Below are 21,635 nucleotides of genomic sequence, written 5' to 3'. Positions count from 1 at the left end.
CAGAGTTGGAGTGGGCCTTAGGGATCATCCGGTCCCATTCTAGTCCAGTCTTCTTTACAACATCCAGTCTACAGTTGGGGACTCATGCTCTGCAATGGCCCATTCCATTTTCTGTCAGCTCCAATTGCTGGAAGGTCCTTTTCTTTTTCAACACTAAGCAAAAGCTGCCTCCCTTAACCTCCACCCTCTCTACACATTTACTGATGGCGTCCACGTTCACGTTTCGGCTGTCTCGATGGCTTTGCTCATTCATACCCCGGAACAGTAAGGCTCCTAGGCTATAGGACACAGTAAGGAAATCTGCCCCGAGTCTCTGCAGTCTTAGTGACTGTCACCTTGAGAGAATATGCACATCCAGCTGGAGGATTTGGCAGCCAGGGGTGGGTAGGGGAGACACAGCTGCGTCAGTCAAGTAGACGACCTTCTTTCCTCTTGACACTGACAATTACGAAAGGTAAGAAACATTCTCCCTGGTTCCCTGTCCAGACAGGGAGAGGAAGGGCTCGAAAGCTATGAAGAAACCTTCCCACAAGGAAAGGACGTGGCCCCTGTCAGAGAACCAGGGGTGGCCATCATTCAGGGATACACAAGTATTTCCTTCCCCCTTTGTGTTCCCGTAGCATACTTTGGCCTTGATTTTAGCACCTAGCAGATTTTGCCTTCAGCTGCCCCCTTGTTTGGGTAAAGGGTTTTCTCAGTCGATTGTAATCTCCTTGAAAGGGAGGGATTATGTCTTGTTCATCTTTGTAAATAAACGTGTGCAGAATTTTAAATTTTTCCAAAGACAACAAGAAATTAACAATATGACATGTTGGCCATGTATATGTTAATATAACAGTTAACAGTATTCATCGGAAATGAACACTGTGTTGAAGGAGGGACTATTCAGTCTATTTCTACACACACTGGCATTTAGTGGGGATATATTTTAGGCTCAGCCACATTTGAATAATAACAAACATAGCAGTGAGTATGCATTCAGTCATTCATTTATTCAGCCGACATTTAGGATTTGTTGCTGTTCCAGCCTGCTGTTCAGGGAGAGTGTTGCCACCCCAGGCTACAGGGAGGGTGGAGCACATTCCCCAAGGGTCAGGGAGAGTGAGGTCAGCACCCCACAGGTCTGAGAGGGGCGGGCCTGTCCCCCATAGATTAGGGAAGGCCAGGTCGCCAACTCACTGCTCTGAGGGTTGGACCCACAGGCCAGAGATTAGGGAGAATGTTGCCTCCACCTCACTGTGCTAAGGGGGTAGAGACTGTAGCCCAGAGATGGTGGAAAATGCGGTCATCACCCCAACATTCTTGGCGGGTGAAGTCTGGCGCTCATCACCCACATGCTTGATGGGGGTGGAACCAAGACAGTAGCCGTTGGGCAAGCCTGTGGAAAGGGTGGGTGCCCATGAGGCCACCCTCCTGGAATAACTCTCAGACTTCAAAATCTAACAAAGTATGCCCCGCAGGTTTTCGGAATTGTAGGGGACCAGTGACTCATGTTTTCCTTCAAAATTCTCCCTGTGGTAAGACAAATGTTTACCCTATTCTGTTCCTTTGCATATTGGAAACAGATAAATTGTTTTATAAGTTTCACAAGTCTACAGCCAGAAGGGACTTTGCCCCAAGACAAACTATATTTCTTTGAACCAACTGTGATATGATTTTGTACTTAGCATTGTTACTGATTTAAGGTTTTATTTTCAATATGGTAATTTCTTTTTTGGAATTCAGAGGGTGGAGTGTGGCAGTTATGTATTATTCATGAATTCCAAAAAGAGATATTGATTATGTGTGTAAACTGGTCTGTTCCTCTGGGCTTGATACCCTTTGATTGATTTAAAATCAAAGGCTTATGTTTACTTGATTAAATCAATATTAGGGCTTTGATTCAACCACGTCATTAGGGCGTTCAGCGTTGAGTCTCTGCCCCCTTGTTGCGCTCTATAATTGAACTCTCAATCAAGAAGACAGGAGAAGATACACAGAAAAAGAGAGAGGGCGCCACAGGCATGGAATAGGATAGAACATGATGCTGGGGCCCCAGAGAGAGATGAGCCATTAGCCTGATAGTTTGCAGCTGAAGAGAACAGAGCAGCTGAGATCAGAAGAAGCTGGGCCCAAGGAGCCTGAAGAGGAAGGAGGAAGGAGAGACCAGGCAGACATCGCCCGCCATCTTGCTCCAACACGTGGTTAACAGACTTTGGGTGAGGAAGTACCTCTCATGGTACCTTGAGGTGGACTCTTTAGGGCCTTGTAACTGTAGGCTTCTACCCCAAATAAATAGCCTTTATAAAAGCCAACAGATCTCTGGTACTTTGCATCAATACCCCTTTGGCTGACTAATACAGTTACCAATCTGTGTTGATACAGCACTTAACTTTCAAAGTCCTTTAGCGCTAGGATTTCAGATCTCTCACCTCCAGCCTAAACTCTTGCCAGCCATGTGCAGGGCTGGATGTAGAAGTGTCAGGTGAGTGCTCCAGGCCTGGGAGCAGACTGGGAGGGCAGGAGCTTCCCAAATGGAATCAGTGGACAGTGTAACGTGGGTCTCCCATGGTATGAGAAAGTAGGCTGTTGACATAGATGTGATCACACAAGAGATGTACTTACAAGGTGACGAGTTTTTATTTTCATCTAAAGACCAGCGCTGGACAAAGGCACCTCTTTGGCTATGATTTAAGTAATGCTGTCCTGGGGTGTTGTATCTATAACGGAATTCTGAAAAGAAAAGATTAAAAACACACAATGTATTGCCTGGGAAGAACAGCGGTCCCTAGTTAAGCCTTCTGTCTGAGGCCCCCAAGTCTGTCTTACCTTTAGGCGGTGCTTGACTGCCGATCCTTTGGGAGCTGTGAATCTCAGGGCCGCAATCCTCACGTTTGTTTCTCTGCATGCCAGAATTAGAATTAAAGCTATCTTCTGCATCAGAACCTGAAAGAGCAAAGGGGGTGTGAGTTTCTTGATTCTGGTTATACGGTGTGTGTGGAGAGCAGAGAGCTAACGGGGCAAGGTTACACAAGTCTGCCTACTTCCCCAGGCTGGGTTAGCAAGGGAAGTATCCAGCCCAGCGGCATCGTTTGGGGGCCCCTTCTGACAACTGAGAGATGTTTTGGTAAGTAGCGATTCTGATGGAAAAGTCTCCAGGTGTACTTAGCACACATGGGTATTCAATAAACACCTGCTGAGTGACTGAATCATGAGAACATGACCATTCAGTTATCAGATAATCGGGCATTTATAACTCTTTTTCCAGATTTGCCCTGATACATCCACATTCTTTCTCTCAGGACCTGCTACAGCCAAGAGCTTGTGTTTTGTCAGCCAGGCAACTGGAAAGATGGTTTTCCTTTTCATGAAAGTCCCATCTGGGAACCTAAATCAAAACTTTGTCCTTATCAGTGGCCCAGAAAGGCTAGTCGCAAAGAGCACGCTTGTCTAGAACTCGCTCAGCAGGCTGTGGGCAGTGGGGCACAGCCCAGGCGGGTAAGCACGGCAGCCCAGGGAGTCCAAGCAGCATCTTAGCACTGGGAGAGGCACAGCCAAGGGACAAAGCTTCTTTCAAAGTATGAGTCACAAATGGAATGAGCTCTAGGCAGCTTGTTTTTCCAAATCCCACTCAGTCAACAGTCATTGGGTGTCTTCTCAATTCTGAACCCAAGGAAATTACAAAAAGGGCAGGAGAAATGCCCAGGGCAGGCTGTGTTGTCCATTGCAAGGAGCGTGAGGTTCAGGTTGGCTTGAGTTTGAAGTCTGGCTCTGCCACTTATTAGCTGTGATGGCTGAAAATGCGTCCACAAATACTTTGACACTCCTTTCCAAAGGTGGCGCCCAACTCTCCTCTCCTTAAGTGTGGGTTGGACTTAGTGACTAATGAATAAAATAAAGCAGTAGTGATGGTGTATGACTTCCAAAACTAGGTTAGAAAAGACATTGAAATGTGGAGCATGCACATGATGGAATATTATTCGGCCATAAGACAGAATGAAGTTATGAGATATGCTCCAACATGACAGAACCTTGAAAACATTATGCTCAGTGAAATAAGCAAGGTACATAAGGACAAAAATTGTGTGATGTCATTTCTAAGCAATGACTAGAAAAAGCAAATTCACAGAGATAAAAAGCAGATTAGAGGTTCCTGGGAGTATGGAGGAGAGGGAAAGAGGAAAAATAAAATAAAGTAAAATTACATTAGGTGGTGGATTTGGCCCAGTGGTTAGGGCGTCTGCCCACCACATGGGAGGTCCATGGTTCAAACCCAGGGCCTCCTTGACCCATGTGGAGCTGGCCCATGTGCAGTGCTGATGCACGCAAGGAGTGCTGTGCCACGCAGGGGTGTCCCCCACGTAGGGGAGCCCCGCACGCAAGGAGTGTGCCCCATAAGGAGAGCTGCCCAGCGCGAAAGAAAGTGCGGCCTGCCCAGGAATGGCGCCGCTCACACGGAGAGCTGACACAACAAGATGACGCAACAAAAAGAAACACAGATTCCCATGCCGCTGACAACAACAGAAGTGGACAAAGACGACAACACAGCAAATAGACACAGAGAACAGACAACCGGGGTGGGGGATGGAGAGGAGGGAGAGAGAAATGAATAAATAAATAGGTCTTTTTTAAAAAATTACATTAAAAAGACATTAGGCTCCCATCTGGGTATTTCTCTCTCTTGGATCGCTTGCTCTGGGAAAAGCTGGCGGCCATGTTGTGTGGAAACGCAAGCAGCCTATTGGGGAGGCTCCGTGGCGAGGAGCGGAGCCCTTGTGAGGGAGCCATCTTGGAGGCAGGTCCTTCAGGCCCAGTCATGCCTTCAGGTAACTGCAGTACCGGCCAACACCTTGACTTGAAAGACCCTGGGCCCGAACCGCCCAGCTAAGCTGCTTCCAAATCCATGACTCACAGAAACTGTGAGAGATTTGTGGTTTTAAGCCATTAAGTTTTGGGAGATTTGGTTACACAGCAATATACTACTTACACACTAGCTCTGTGACCCTGGCAAGTCACTTAATTTCTTTGAGTCTTCTTAGCCTTATCTATAAAATATAGCAATTCCTATCTTGCAGGGGTGTTGTAATAGTTAAATGAAACACCCTGGGTCACCAGTTCTCAAACTTTTGGTCTCAGGACCCTTTTACATACAAACAGCTTTGTTTATATCCTTTTAATCTACCATATTATATACCATCTTATATACCTGTGGTAAAAATCTTCTCCTGCTTTGGAGAAGGGCTACCTAATAACCGTCATCAGCTGAAGATGGTTAGGGACAGAGATGTCTCCATATAAATTTCAAGTCATTTTTCGCCTGTGCCAAATCATATGCATCTTCCCAAGACTGAACAGGCAGTCCCGTGGCTTTGTTTTGAGAAATTTTAAAAAACATTTTATTAGGTCATTTAAAAATAATAATAAATTCACCTCATGTTCACAAAATAACATTTTTATGAAAAAAATAAGTATATTTTCCAAAATTTTAAAACAAGTGACAAGAGCAGCACTGTTTTATGTTTTAGCAAATATCCTGAACGCCTGGCTTAACAGAAGGCAGCTGGATTCCATTGCTGCTTCTGCATGCAACCTGTTGCTAAGGAGCTGGAAAAGGCAGACCCTGGTGATTCCCCTAGACAGGTGTCAGGGGCCCTCTGACCACACTGTGAAAACCTCTCCTCTGTTACAATGTCTGGTGTAATAAGTGGTCAATAAATGAAGTCCATTAGACGATCACAGACCTCAATGTGACCTGACAGAAAGAACACTGAGCGGAAGGCAAGGCTCTGTGCAGATGGGCTGGCTGGACGCAGGCAAGCCTTGCCGGCTCCTGGCGCCAGCGTTCCTCGCCTCTGAACTGGGCAGGTCAGGCTCCAGCAGTGGTTTTCGAGCTCAGCAGCTGCCTGAGCAGGCAGGCCTCCGCCCCACCTCTCCGTCACCCAGGGCGGTTGTGCCAGGGTTTGATTTTTTTTTCTCTGCTTAGATTGTCTTTGGAGAAAGGATCCTATGACTAAAATTCCACAAACTCTTATGCACTGGGTGGTCTCTCGGTCTCCTCCCAGCTCTCACTTTCTGTGCTTTTATGAAATGCATCTGGACAAGTGGGCAGGGGCTCTCGGGTGGCCAGTGACCTTCCCAGGTGCAGAGTTATGGATCATGTTGGAAGGATGATGACAGAGTCAAAGGATCTCAAAGGTGCACGGGTCCTGTTGCGCCTATAACACATCGATGCTTCACCCTACTTGAGCTCATCTAATTTAAATGTACAAAAAAATTTTTTTTTTTTCATTTTGCTTAAAAAATACAAATTGCTGCACTCCAGGGGAGGGCAGTGCTATTTGGAGTGGCAGATGGCGAGCCGGTGCCCACCGTGAGCTGACTGTGCCCCCACGGCCCTGGGCTCCTGTACTCACTGTGACTTAAATTGGGGTGCAGTGCCTTTTCTTGAATGACGACTGAAAACCTTCCATAGTTGATCCTTCTGTGGTCTTTATTCTCCGTTTTCTGTTTCCTAAAAAAAGGTGCATAAGATCCACAAACGTTCAGTAGTACACGTCTAATAACGGAGAAAGGGGAAATATCAGTAAGGGAAATGGTTCGATTTCTTACAGCCTCAACAAAGACCCCGTCTGCCTGTCTGTTTTAGAGCTTTCCTATATGACATTGCACCCAGCACAATTTGGCCTGGTAAGAATATGTATACCCATCATTAAAGAGAAATCTGTTTGAATGGATTTATGCTTTATTAATATGTATCAATAATATCGGTTTGTTAAAAAAAAAAAAAAAAAAACCTGCCCCCCCCCAAATCTGCTTTGTTCCACAAATCTAATCTAATCAGCATACACAAAACAGACATTTGAAGTGTGGAATTATAAAATTTTCCTCATACAAGTGTCCCCAAATCAACTCTTATCAGGGGAAGAAGCTGCGCTGTATGTTGATACTGGGTCCCGTCGCTTGGGTGCTGTAAGTACGAGCTGAACGTATCCTAAAACTCTAGGCAGGTGGGTTTTGTCTTTGATTTGTGAGACTGAAGGATCTAGGAGCGCGTGGGGGGTCACTGTAGCTGCACGCGCGGCCACCAGGGGGCAGCAGGGAAAAGAAAATGCCGCTGGCTTGTACGCGCGGATCCATGGCCTCCCTCTTTCACAGGAATTCTAATAGTAATTCTTATAGCTCTGGCTCAGCCCCTGGGACGCCGAGGAAAGGTGATCCTCCTGAGGGTGCGGGGCACCATGCCCAAGACACCCCGGTGGGGCACGGAGGAGACTGATCCCTCCACCACGGCCCGGCAGCCCGGGCAGGGCTTGGCGGGGCGCGCACGTGGCACGACCAGCCGCGCCGCCCGCGGGCCGGAGAGAGGCACAGCCCCTGGGGTGGGGGAGTCGCGGGCGGGGAAGCCAGGCCTCTTCCCTCCTCCTGGAAAAACATGCTCTTCTCCTGAGTCACATATTCTCACACCTCATTTTCTGTCTCCACCCTCCTCCTCCCGGGCATTTGAACACCCCACAATGGAAAACCTGCCTCTCACTCGAATTCAGGCCAACACATGACTTTTTTTTCTTTTTACTTCTTTGTTAAGCTCCTTCCTACGCTAAAGTCTTCATCCTGAACTTAACAACCAAGGGCAAGTCTGCTCGAGAAGGCAGTGTTTCAACCAAAGCAGCTGAAGTGCACTCTTAAACCAAAGTTTCACATCAGAAATAAGCTAAAAAGATAAGGGTTTTACATTCAGCAATTTACATGCATGCAATTTACAAATATCCTAACATAGTAGGTATGTCAGCAAGCTCCATAAAGAACGTGTTGTCTCAGAGATATAGCTAATCTCCTAAAGGCTAATAAAGTTTATGAACCATAAAGAATATAGAGCTCACCCTTCAATTAATAATCCCTCAGGGATTGTGTAGTTGAGCAAGATTTCAGGGTGTAAATCATGTCGTCTCCTCATCACTGCCCAGCAGTGGAGTCACTACCAGATCAGATTTTACACTTGGTTGTGTTTTCCTTCCTATTTAGTAGGTAAATTTAGTCTGGAACATTGGTCCCTTTCTTGGTAATTCTGAATGGTTTGGACTAGGAATTTGGAAGAAAAACATTTTCTACCTTGAATGTTCTGTTGTTGTTTTTACCTCGAATGTTTAGTCTTTTTTTTTTTTAATGTCAAAACATATTTAGTATGCTTAATAAAAGCTCAACTAGGTCTATACTATTTCAAAAAATAAAAATAGGTTGAGATGACTCAATAAGATTAGTGCCCCTTGTGTTTAAAGCGACGCTCAATGCTGATGACTGACATGTTGATTTAAAGTTAAAGGTGCACACCAGATGACACACAGTAATTTTTAGCACAAACACCGAGCTTTTTTAGGGGGAGGAAACCCAACAGAACATTTATGAGGAGTGCCCAGTCCTGTGGTGGAATGCTTTCTAACAGGAAGCTTCCGTCTTTCCGACCGTGCCATCTTCTCTATTAGAGTCCATCCTGTCTCTCTAACAGGGGTTGCTAAACAGCCCGTCCCTCCGTGGTGACTCCCCCAGGAAGGGAAATGAGCCAGGCTTTGGCCGCTTTGGCCCGAGCCCTCAGTCTCTGGTGAGCTCAGAGAAGGTGCATCTCTGCTTTTTTCCCTTAAGCTTCAAATACATGCTTCTGGACCCACACGTGCTAATGCGGCTAATGCAATGAGCATTTCTAAAACATTAAGGATTTTACATCGCCAGCTTCCTACACAATTTACAGCTCCTTGCCTTGGGAAGCTTTCTTGCCTAGGAATGAGAAAAAGCAAGCCCTGCGAAGAGGGACGAGGCTTGTTTCCAGTGGGGCTGGGGGCGGAGGGGCAGAGGTGGGACCCCACAGGGAAGATTCTAGCACACCCTCGGGAGTGACGGTGGAAGCTGGAGTACAGCGCTGTATAATCAGCCCCCAGTCTGGGCAAGGTGACACCACACCCTGCTGGACCACCCTCCCTGTCCTGTTAGCACCCGGCTCCTCAGAACCCCCTGGGGAGCTCTGAGAACTGCAGCCTCGGGACAGCTCCCCCCTGGCAGTGCTGAACCGGGAGATGCCGAGGCATGTGAGTAATTTTTAAATGTCCCCGGTGCTCCGGCCGCTCTCGCGAGTCGGGGGCCCCTGCCGGCGGGAGGCGCGGCTGGGAGGGCAGCTAGCCAGCCCTGGGGGCGCGCTCCCGCGCCAGCCTGGCCCGCGGCGTCGCGCCCCGCTCAGTGGGACTCCCAGAGGCAGTGCAGTGACGATCCCGGGACCGACTCGCGCCCGTCCTGGATTTCAAGCGGCAAGAAGCCCCTCACCATTCAAGGACCCGGCGGCAGAAGGCACAGCTTGGCCGTGGTCGCGTGGTCTCTGCGCGCTCCTGCGCTCCCCCGCGGGCGGCCGGCTCCTCCTGCGCCACAAAGCACACGCACGGGGTGGGACGCAGAAGGGGACCAGCCGCGCTGCCCAGGGGTGCCGCGGGCAGCTCGGCTGAACTCACCAACTGCAGAACTCCAGAGAGATTTGCTGAGCTCCTCCTCTTACAGATGGGGAAACTGAGGCCCAGGGAAACAGGAGAAGGAAAACCAGCTCATCCTTCATTGTTTTGGGGTTTTTTCCATCCTTGGTTTTCTCCCAGGCCTCTAATGGCCTGGGGCTTAGAGAAAGGAAGCTTCCACACTGGCTTGCTTTCCTTCTCCAAGCAGGTTTTTAAAATCTGGTTTCCAGATGAGCGAATGCTTTGCCTTTTTTGTTTTTGTTTATTTTCTTTTCCCTAGTGTCAAATTACTCCAGGCTCCACCAGAGAATAAATAGACTTAAGAAGATGACTTTTAAATCTCTCAACCTGACCGCTGATTAGTAGAGCCCTGAAATAGTTTCCAAAGAAACATAGTCAACTATGAATTAAAAATAAGGCTTGGGATCCCTGAGCTGCCTAAAATATTGATTGCACATCTCTTTTTTTTAACACACGCAAATTATACTACTGAACTGAAAAGGCTGGCAGCATCCAGTGTATATTTTTACTGTGGTCTTACCCTTAAGCAGAAAATAAATGTATTTTCCCACCATTTTAAACAATGCAGGCATAAGCATCATTGCACAGATAGCGTCTTCCATCTTTTGAATTACTTCCTTAGGAAACGACTGGGTCAAAGGCTGCGAACGTGTTTGTGTGATGATAGGGCTTTGCCAACCTGCTCTCCACAAAGGATCACACAGCCACCAGCATCGCAAGTGGCTCCGTGCCACCACAGCTTCCTCAGCAGCAGGGATTAATTATCATCTGAAAATGTTTTTGTTCATTTAAAAGGGGGGTGGGAGGTTGACACCTTGTGTAATTAGCATTTCCACTGTTATTAAAGTAGAGAAAGAAACAGTTTACCCTGTGCTTATTATTGGCTGTATTTCCTACCTGTGGCTTTTTAGTTCATGTCCTTGGTCCATGTATTTTTTGGAGGGTCGCAAGTGTTTTCTTACTAATAAAAGCAACCATTTGTTGAGTGCTCAGTATGTGCCAGGTGCTTCTCACATTAGTCTCCTTTACTCCTCCCCGCCTCCCTAGTATGTTGTCCCTGCTTTAATGATGAATAATCTGAGCTTCAGAGAATTTAAACTTGCCGGGGTTGCACAATGAGTGACAGAGCCATGTGCTCATCTGACTCCTGAGCTTGTGGAATTAACTACAGTTCTGCTCTTTTGTGCATTTATGGGAGCACTTCGTACAGTAAAGACCTCAACACTGAACTTTACTTGCTCTTAATATTTTCCCAGTTGTCTGTCTTTTTAAAAGCATTGTTTCCAATTTTACAGAAAATAAGGTAAGGGAAGCAGATGTGGCTCAAGTGATAGATCTCCCCCCTACCACATGGGAGTTCCAGGGTTCAGTTCCTGGTGCCTCCGAAAGAAGACAGTGAACTGATGTGACAGGCTGGCGTGGCAAGCTGATGCAACAAGATGATGCAACAAGAGAAACAAGGAGGAAAACATAATGAGAGGTCCAACAAAGCAGGGAGTGGAGGTGACTCAAGCAATTAGGTACCTCTTCCCACACGGGAGGTCCCAGGTTCAGTTCTTAGTGCCTCCTAAAATGGAATACAAGCACACAACAAACATACACAGCAAATGAAAACAAATGAGGGGGTGGGGAGAAATAAATCATTTAAAAAAAGTTAAAATGCTAATGTCAAAGAGGAGGTGCAAATGGCAAAGAAACGTAGGAAAATAGACTGAATTTCAAAAACAGCCTAAGAAACACAGATTAAAACAATGAGATACCAGTTTTCATTCAACACTTTAAGAAAGGGTGAAAAGAAAAATAAAATCCTAGGGCGGGCTCAAGTTGGAGACACCGACATTCCAGAGCACTGCCGAGGGCTGCAGACAGGCCCCACTCTTCTGAAGTCGAGGCAATTAGAGTTTTCTAAACATGTGCTTTTTGAAACATTAATTGCACCCCTAGGTTTTTATTCTAAGGAAATAACCAATTATGGCCAAAAGTTTGCTTGTAAAATATCTTGTTTGAAGGAATATTTCAGAACTGGAAAAATCTAAATGTCTCTCAAGAAGTGATTGGTTAAATGAATCAGGGAACTCCCATATAATGAAATATGATGTATTCGTTAAAAACGAAGCTATTTAAAAAATGAAGCTATAGGTTTATGCTAGGTGACATGGAGAGAGGGCCATGATACATTTTTAAGTGAAAAAAGTAGATCATAAATAAACATAGAGCTTCTTTTTTTTTTTTTTGCAAAAATGTATAGCAGAGAATGAAAAAGTGGACTGGAAAATATACACACATTTTTAGAAATGACTGGAAAATATACAACACATTTTTAGAAATGATTTTCCTTCTTGATACTTTTTGCTACTTTCTAATTTTATTTTATTGAGATAGCGATCACTTTTATAATTAAAAAATAAAAGTTTTTTTTCTTTTGCTTCTACGCCTACAAGGTCACCCCAGCCTTTGGTATTTAAGGCATATTAGGTTAGCAGAATATAGTTGGGAGATCTGGATCTGATATCTGGCGATTTAACCTGGGCAAATCTCACCTTTCTAAGCTTCTAACTCCTCTTTTGCAAAAAGTCTATGTAAACTGTAAAGTTCTGAACAAAAGAATGTGCTTATTATAATAGTTATTATTTTAGACGCAGGGATTTTTAATCCTATTATTTCCAGTTCACTCCCAACCAAATAATCTCCAGAGTGTGGTCCTGGAGCCAGCAGCCTGGCTTTGGCATGGCCTGGGAGCTTGTTAGAAATTACAGACCCACTCCAGACCTACTGAATCAGAGCCCACGTCTTAAGATCCACTTTCCAGGGGTAGAAGCCCTGACCTAGAGCACAGTGCTGCAGCCGAATTTCTCCAGAGTGCTGAAAAAGTGGGAACTGCTAGTATAGGAGCAGCTCTCACCGATTTCCAAGTCCCATTCTGCCATACCAGCTCCGGTTAAAGAACCACCGGCATAAAAAGAGGGCAGCCAGGACAGGCTGCTGGCATTACCCTGGAGGCAGAAGACAGCCTCGCCGCCATTCGATCCGGCTGCTGCTGGGGATCCACGCTCTGTAAGTTTAGGTAACTGGCGGGGGAAAAAGGCAGTTCGAATTTTAGAATCGCTTCTTGAGCTACCTGAGAGCCCCACTTTCGGGGATTATGTGGGCTCTCTCGAATCTGGTTTGAAATTTGATTCCTGCCCTTCTGGAGCGGTGGGAACGTGCAGCCTGCCCACCCCCAGTCCTCCCGGGGCTCTGCTCGCCGCGCGGCAGGGGTCAGGCCAGGCCCTCCGGTTGCAGGGGAGAAGGTGGAGGAGCCATCCCCACGCCCCCCGCCCGGTTTTGTACCTCAGTCCAGCTCCCCTCCCTGGAACTTTCGGGACGGGCCGCGCGAGGTCCCTTCCTCCCTGCGGGGCTGCGGGGCCGGGGCGCGGGAACTCACGCCTGCTGCTCCAGCTCACGGAGCTCCTCCGAGGGGGGCGTCTCCTCTGCTCCTGCCGGGGACACCCCCAGCTCCTCACTCCCGCACGTGCCCGGGGACGCGGAAGCGCGGCTGGGAAGCCCCTTGAGGATCTGCAGGGAACCGCAAGAAGGCGCTGGCCCAGGGGCGGTGGCTCATCCCCAGACCACCCCCGGCCGCCACGGCTTCCTGCCTGGGCGCCATCTACCCGCCTCCTCTTCCTTCACGACCCAGTTCGGATCCCGCCTCCTCTGACAAGCCTTCCCTCCTCATCTCTCCCTGGTCATTCTCACCCCCCACTTCGTTATTTTCCGTCACATCCCACTATTTTTAGTCACCATAGCTACCACCCAGGGAGTGCGGCCAACTCTGAGCAGGATCCTGTTTTAAATACTTCGTGTATATATTAATTCATTTAAACGTCATAACAACCCTGTGAGGCGGGTATTAGTATTCCCAATTTAAAGATGAGGAAACTGCTTGCAAAACATTGAAATCGGTGTTCAATCCACAATAGCTCAGGGTGTCCTAGATTGAGCCTCGACTTCTGCCCCAAGCACTCAGGCAGACATTCAGGACACACGTGGAGAAAGGCCAATGAGGCTCGCGGCTGTGGAAACCAAAGACGGAGCAAAGAATTCTTCTGAGATCGGGGCTGAATATTGAGGTTGGGTGAATGACATAACTCTGAAACTGGGCCTTGAATAAATGAGATTTTGCCAGGCATGTGTTTTGAGGAGGCAAACACCTCATTAGAAGGGCAAACATTTTTACATGTTCATCATCTTGTCCTTAGCTGTGACTCAAATCTCATTCAAATTTTGGATATCAGCCACTGGCTGTGTCTTCAAATACTGTAAGGAATGAGTCAGTTTAAGGCATGTGTCCAGCTGATTCAGTTTCCCAGAAATTCAGATTAGTCTGAAATGTTTTGATGGTTGAGGCAAAAAAAAAAAAAAAATTGTACAAATACAACGGTGATTGATTTGAATTCTCAACTTTATGCATGTATAGACTACCCAAAAGAATTTAACTTGAGAGAAGGAAAACTCAGAAGTAGACTCAAGGGAAATAATTATTTTGGTAGTGTGCTATTCTTTATTAAGAAAATTTATTTCTTAATAAATTTATTTCTTCCAGACACAATCCATAAAATTTTTACTATTCATCTAGAAGAAATAGCTCTTCAGCAGTTCATCAGTTTAAATTGCATTGTTATATCCTAAACTTTTCAGAAATCCACAGTTGATGTAGCTTCTAATTTTTTTAGAAGTTTCATTTTCAGCAAAATGATTCACTGGACTTTGGAAAGATATGTTTTCGTTAAGTATTAAAATAGAATTCAGTGATTCCATGATTTAGGATCCTACAAATGCCTAAAAACCACATTTCCTGGCACCAAACTAAGCTGCAGGTTGCGATGTTACCTCATTTGAGGGTGGAGAAGATGTGGATGCCAAGTCATCCAGGGCAACTGGTGAGCTCACAGGAAGAGAGAGAGCTGTGGTGTACTTGCGTTCATCAATTTTCTCTTTAACATCTCCAAGTAGCATCTCCAGCTTGAAGATTTCACCTTCTACTTTTCTAAGTAAACATAAACAGAGGCATAATCACACTCTGCTAGGCGAGGGAGCATTCTAATTAATAACAACAGCTCTTGACTATTGCATTTATCTATATTATTAATGTGGTCTGTCTTCAAACAGGAAGAATGATGGACACCCGCCCTGACTGGCATCCTGTTTATAGTTTTACTGTGAAGCCTGCACTCTAATCCTTGTTTCATGGCATGCTGGCTATGCATTCTTGGTAAAACTCACTTATAGCTTCTAGTCTCAGCAATAACCTGGGGGGAAAACAATAGCCTGCTTATCTAGACCTGCCCAGATCCCATAGATGTCTAATAGCTGTGATTCTAAATGCTAAATTTAAAAAGAGAAAGTTTATAAAGTATCTGAATAATTTAATTAATAAATTATCTAATCTATATGAATATGTGTATGTTTATACATGCTTACATGTAATATGTACATAAATATACATACAGGTATAAATCTATAGTTTTACCCAACAAAGAATCCATTTTCTTCAAATCCATTACTTTTACACAAATTTCCTCATATTAATCCACAAAGAAAAAGCACAATAAATTCCGAAATATTAAAAGTCATACAGTCTACATTCTCTGATCACTTGGAAATTAATAACAAAACGTAATTTTAAAAATCTACCTCATTAGAAATATTTTAAACAGTCATCTAAATAACTTTTGAATTAAAGAGGAAATGAAAATGGAAATTAGGGATAATCTACAAGTGGATGATGATATAACATGAAAAACAATGTAATGCAGTTAAAGCAGTACTGTGGGGAAGTTAAGATTCTTAAAAATACATTATTAGGGAAGCAGATGAGGCTCAAGTGATAGAGCTTCCGCCTACCATATGGGAGGACCTGGGTTTGATCCCTGGGGCCTTGTGGTGAAAAAGAAGAGAAAGCATGCCCACGTGGCGAGCCAGTGCCTGTGTGAGTGCCGCGTGGTGAGCCAGTGCCTGGTGCAAGTGAGTCACACAACAAGATGATGACACATCAAAAGAGAGACAAGGGGACAGTCAAGGTGTAGCACAGCAGAAACCAGGAATTGAGATGGCACAATTGACAGTGAACCTCTTTCCCCATCAGAGGTCTCCAGGATCAAATCCTGGTGAATCCTAGAGGAGAGAAAATGAGAAGAGAAGACAACACAGACAGCAAAAACTGCAGGGTAGGAGGAGGGGAAGGGGGAAAATAAATAAGTCTTTAAAAAAAAAAATATTATTAGGAGAAAGGTTTAAAAAAATGATAGCTAAGTATTTAGAACAGGAGGACAGAAAAACAACTACATACAAAGTAAATCTAAGAAAAGAAATGGATTCATGAAAGCAAGCTGAAATAAAAGAAGTTTAAGGAATTTGATCAATAAAATAAACCACTGGAAACGCTGAGAAACATAAATAACATTAGGAGTGAGAAAGGAAAAATAATTGGAGAAAATTTTTAAATAAAGGGATTGAACAACTCCGTATCAACAAAGTTGAAATCTAGATGACATGGACCAGTTTCTAGAAAAATATAAATTATTAAAATTACTCAAAGAGGTAGGAAACCTGAAAAGACTAACAACCAGAGAAAAATGGAAGACTGTCAAAAATCTACCCCCTAAAAGTTGTCAAATCCAAGTGGTATTAGGGATGAGTTCTACCAAGACATTAAGGAACAGGTAATTTCTATACTTTTAAACTCTTTAGAAACATAAAAAAGAAATGAAAAATTTCACAACTCTTTCTATGGTTCATCATTTGGATATTTATTGGTATAATTCATTACATTAATAGGTTAGAGAAGAAAAACTACATGACCTTCTAAATAGGTTTCTAAAACCCATTTGCTTATATCAAACACCTTCCTAAATTAAAAAAACAAACAAACAACTAATCCTTGTATGCTAAGAATAAAAGGAAACTTTCTTGATCAGGCTTGTCTACTTGAACCTACAGCAATCGTCACATTCAGAAGCATTTCCATTAACATTAGGAACATGCCAGAAATGCTTGCTTTCACTCACATTATTCAGTATTTTTCTGGAAAACCTAGCAAATGAAATAAGCAATAAAAAGAAAAATATATATAAGAATTGGAGGGAAAAAAAGAAGTAAAGTGTAAGTATTTGGGGGAACAATGGAGAAAAACGTATTATTTTCAGATGCTATGATTGTCAAACCTAAAAATTAAGAAAATCAACTGAAAAACCAATACAACACTAGACAAGAATTGCATAAGGTAGGCCGGTACAAGCTAAATATATAATTGCTGTATATCTTATATACCAATTAGAGAAAAATCTATTAACAATACCCAGAAAAATTTTTTAAATAGCTGGGAAGAAGCAATGAAAAAATATGTAAAATCTACATAAAGAAAATATGTTCCTGGATGGGAATATTCGTTGCAAAGATTTTTAACTCTTCCCAAATTAATTTGTAAATTTAGTATTGTACAATCCTAACCAAAATTTTAATGGGATTTTATTAAGGAAACTCGGTGAGTTGATATGTTTATTTATAAGAAGAGTATGCAAGAATGCCAAAGAAAGTTAAAAAAAGAAAAAGAAATGTCAAAATATACACTCAACGATAGTAATTAAAAAACAGCGTGGGATGGAATAGAACCAGGTTCACACAAACGTGAGCTTTTGTTTGTGATAAAAGTGGCTTCTCTCACCAGTGAGGAAAGCCTGCCTTATTCATTAAGTGTTAGTGCAATAATCTAATCAGAAAAATGAAAAAAATTAAAACTCCAAAAAAATATAGGAAAACAAGTTTATAATCGAGCAGGCAGGAGAGAATAAGCAGAGGGAAATGAGGGAGTGAAATTTTCTAAGGGAGAAATGAAATGCTAGAGCAAAGACCCCGAGATAGGGGAAGAGATTGGATGGAGGGGTTAGAAAGTGCGTGAAGGAAGAAGGAAGAGGTGAATCATGGAGATGTGGAGATGGAGAAAAGCCATGTTAGGGGGAATTCACGATCTTTTTTCCAAAGCGGGAAGCAAGATTACATGCTGAGAATATCAGGGAGTGGAGATGGGCAGAGTCAGAACCCCACTTCTTGACTCCTTAGTTTCTGGTGCTAGTACCTGAAAGAGTCAAATGGCTATCAGACTCTGAAAAAACAGGATACATGGAATCCAAACAAATATTTTTGCACATTACCTTTTAAAGATGAGGGTTTTAATTCGAGCAGAACAGCCGACTTAGAGTAAACAAATGACCAATCAAGAAATTTGCAGAATTCCTGCACCTACAGAAGGTCACCTACAATAGCCTTTGGATGATGTGGCTTCTCCGTATACCGAGACCGGGAGGGTTGTGGGGTCGTGCTCCGATTACCATGTTGTGCCCACATGAGTACAGACGGCCAGTTTCAAGATGCCCAGGCTTTGTTTCTCCTGGGTTGAATTCAACCAAGTTTTGGGATCGGCTGAGCCCCTCCCTTTCCCCTGACTTTAAAGGGACTCCTGTCTATGGGATGTAATTGCAGTGGAAACTCTTGATTTATACGGGTGCTGGGCACACTGTGGTTGTAACTAGGATATAAATAAGGCATTACATAACTTGGGTTTTAATGTGCAGACAGCCCTGTCTTGAAAACGACTGCCAAAACAAGTAGGATTCCTTGAAAAAGAAATATCCTTATTCTATTAACTTTTAAATAAATAGTGAAAGCATGTGGAAACTTTCCCCCGTCCCAGGGAGAAAAATTTTTTTTTTGAAAACCAATATTAATATCCTTTCTTTGCTGTCTACTTACTCAGGATGGAAATAACAGCAGACAGAGGTTCCATTCATTTGGAAAAAGTAAAATTGTACCTCAGGAAAAAAATACCTCATGATGCTAGTGCCAAAACATAAACCATTAAGAGATTTTGGCATCAGGAATGATTCTGTGTTAAAATGCTATTCATAGAAAGAGTTGAACTTACACGTATCAAGCCCACTAAATGGATTCTTTTAATTCATACCAGTAAATTATATGGAAACAATCCTAACTTTGAGTCCTGGGATACATCTTAAAATTGTTTAGATTGGAAAGAGAAGATATGGTGCTGAGGGAAAAAAAATAAGGCCATTTGCAAATTTCAATATGAGTGTGCATCCAAGTCTCTAATGTGAATTCACCCAGGAATCATTTGACTTTAAACTTACTATTTTCCCCTTATTGGAATTTGTGAATCTCCAGCCCAACACTAACAAACCTAACAAAGATCCTCTCTTGCTCACTATCCCTTGGAATTTTTCAGTACATGGGAAAGAAAAGGGAAAAACGAGGGAGAGGAAAGAAGCTGGCAGGGATGGGGAGAAAAGGAGAGGAAAGGGAGGGGAGGAGAAGAGGGGCTTGCAGAAGGGAGGCCCCTCCAGGGCGAACATATGAATTTCTCTTTGGTTTTTCTATGCTGCACTTGGTCTCAGAAGTGCATATAACGACACCCAACAAAAGGCAAAGTAGTGGCACGAGATCTCTCCTCCAGGAGATTCTTGGTTGTGCTGGAGGCGTCATCTGACTCAGCGCCCAGCTCAGGACCTAAGATGTAGCAAAAGTCCCATAACCATCTGATGCGTGTGGAGGAACATTGTTCGCTGGTGGCACAGTTTCTGCTGAGCCTAGACCAGTGGCTCCAAGCCGGCAGCCACATCAGATTCCCACCTAGGGAGGTCAGCTCTGAACCCTCCACCCCATGCAGTTGGTTTAAACCTGACCTTTCTGGATCAAAGTCACTGACAGCTGGGAATTCCTGCTTGTGGTCTTGCTGCTGCAAGATCAGATGCTTCTCCTTGGTGGCCAGAAACTCCTGCTCCAGCAGTTCGAGATGTCCCTGCAGTTTCTCCAGGACCTGTGGTGGCAGAGTCACCGGCATCATTCACATGTAATCCTGGGCGTGCAGTTGCTTCCCCAACACAGTGAGGGTGTATCCCACAGTAGAGCCAGAATGAAACCGCCGTCTTTCTCCCGGCAGCACTGACTGTTTCGTGTCACAGTCTGGTATCTAAACTATATACAACCCAAGATCCATCTTACCATCACAACACCTTTATGCTATGTAGCTCTAAAGTACTATCGCTTCTGGTTTCTCTCTCAAGGCCTGTGCGCTTCCTTGGTGGGACCTTACTAATGCAGGTGTATTCGCAGGATGGTTTTCAGCTTACAAGGCCCTTTCCCATTCCTTATTCCACCACATCACACGTCAGTGTTGTAAACGTTGCAAAGTAGGTTTTATTATCCCAGTTTTAGAAGGAGGGAATTGGAGCTCTAGGAGGAATGCGTGAAGCTGCATAGAACTTAAAAGTGGAACTGCAGCTATAGGGCCAGGGCGCCTGGAGGGTGAGATGGGAAAGGAGCCGCAGCAGAGGCAGCCAAAAGCTGCGGACGGGCCTTCCACACGCCACGGACAGGCTCACCAGGCCGCGTTTAAATCGAGCAGCTCAGGGCCTTGTCTTGTACAGAGGCTTCAGCCCTGCAGCCACAACCAGGAAACATTCCCTGCGCACGGCCCAAGTGTGGCTCCGGGCCAGAAGTAGGAGACGTCCAACAATTGTGTCAGGCATGGCGCCTGGTCTCAGGGATTTTACTCCAGTTGGGGAAAGAGACTGTAAGTTGGAGTCTCTTGTGGAAGAAGTGAGAGTGAATTCAGTCTTGGCGGATGCTCAGGAGGGCCTGGATCAGGCAGTATCCAGGGAAATGGGGAAGAAGGGATGAAGGGGAGAGATATCACCAAGGGTGAAGAATATAGCATGTGGGGCTACAGGTCAGACACACCAGGGTTCAAGTTCAGGTGCTGTCACTTAGGAATTGTACCATCTTGGGCAACTTGAACTTTCTAAGCCTCAGTCTTCTCACCCGTAAAACAGAGATAATAGTAACCTTCACCTCAGATTACTGTGAAAATTAAATGAGATAAAGCATGTAAAGCATTTGGCAGAGTGCCAGGAGCATAGTAAGTGTTCAATAGATGGTAACTATTATTATTACTAATTAAATTGAATAAACAAGGGTTTGGAGACATATTGGATATAGGGTATAAAAAATGGCAAGGGCAATGTTTTCCATTCCGCCAGCTCCATCCTCCACCTTTCTTTTTTAAAGATTTATTTTTTATTTATTTTTCTCCCCCCACCCCATTGTCTGCTCTCTGTGTCCATTCACTGTGTGTTCTTCTGTGTCCGCTTGGATTCTTCTCAGTGGCACCAGGAATCTGTGTTTCTTTTTGTTGCATCATCTTGCTGCATCAGCTCTCTGTGTGTGCGGCGCCACACCTGGGCAGGCTGTGCTTTTTTTCGCACAGGGTGGCTGTCCTTACGGGGCTCACTCCTTGCGTGTGGGGCTCCCTGCACGGGGGACACCCCTGTGTGGCAGGGCGCTCCTTGCGGGCATCAGCACTGTGCTAAGGGCAGCTCACCACACCTGTCAGGAGGCCCTGGGTTTGAACCCTGGACCTTCTTCGTGGTAGGTGGATGCTCTACCCGTTGAGCCAAATCCACTTCCCAAGGCTGGCCTTTAATGGGCTGCATCAGCAGCTTCCCTTGCCCTCAGGCTTCAATGGTTTCAGCTAATGGCAGGCAACAGCAGAAGATAAAGGATTGGACAAGGTTGATGTAGGGATATTTATTCCCCAGTTTCCCCTTTCCCCATGTCCTCAAGGATTAGTCATCTCCCTCCAGCAAAGGCCAGAGTGCTTGTCAGCTACTCCTATAGTTACAGCTACTCTCTTTGGGCTCTAGTACCTGCTTTTCTCCTTTCCCTTTAGCACTAAGGTTGAAGCAGCTCCCCAGTGTTACTTCCATGAGATGCTTCTCTATCTTTTATTGGTTTCCCTTAAGTCACACTGTTGTAAATAATGCCTTTTGTGGTAAATTGAATCATATCCCCCACAAGGCATGTTCAGGTCCTAGCTCCTGGTCCTGTGGGTATGGACACTTTGGTGAATACGATCTTCAGAGATCCTGGTTAGATGAGGCCAAACTGAGTCAGGGTTGACCTTAATCCATATGGCTAGAGTCCTTATAAGCAGAGGAAACTCAGATGCAGCCTGTCAGTGGAAGCCAGGGGAGGAGAGAGGAGACAGATTATCTTGTGATGGAGGCAGATATTAAGTCATGGAATGCCAGTAAACCA

General features: G+C 44.7%; 1 protein-coding gene across 1 annotated transcript in view; it reads right to left on the bottom strand.

Moving 5' to 3' along the window:
* The window catches only part of AKNAD1 (AKNA domain containing 1), a 53,204-nt gene that overhangs the window by 13,662 nt on the left and 17,907 nt on the right, over nt 1-21,635 (bottom strand). The window contains exons 6-12 of the mRNA XM_071217158.1: nt 19,223-19,356; nt 14,335-14,514; nt 14,159-14,232; nt 9,289-9,559; nt 6,393-6,490; nt 2,809-2,925; nt 2,605-2,712 (exon numbers count right to left, since the gene is read on the bottom strand). Coding sequence (XP_071073259.1) covers nt 2,605-2,712; nt 2,809-2,925; nt 6,393-6,490; nt 9,289-9,559; nt 14,159-14,232; nt 14,335-14,514; nt 19,223-19,356 — 982 coding nt within the window. The remainder of the gene's footprint in view (nt 1-2,604; nt 2,713-2,808; nt 2,926-6,392; nt 6,491-9,288; nt 9,560-14,158; nt 14,233-14,334; nt 14,515-19,222; nt 19,357-21,635) is intronic.

This window comes from Dasypus novemcinctus, chromosome 9 (assembly GCF_030445035.2).
Source record: "Dasypus novemcinctus isolate mDasNov1 chromosome 9, mDasNov1.1.hap2, whole genome shotgun sequence".
NCBI classification, from domain to species: Eukaryota; Metazoa; Chordata; class Mammalia; order Cingulata; family Dasypodidae; genus Dasypus; species Dasypus novemcinctus.
Note: the sequence above shows the minus strand (reverse complement) of the source record. Positions and strands in the feature narration are given on the sequence as shown.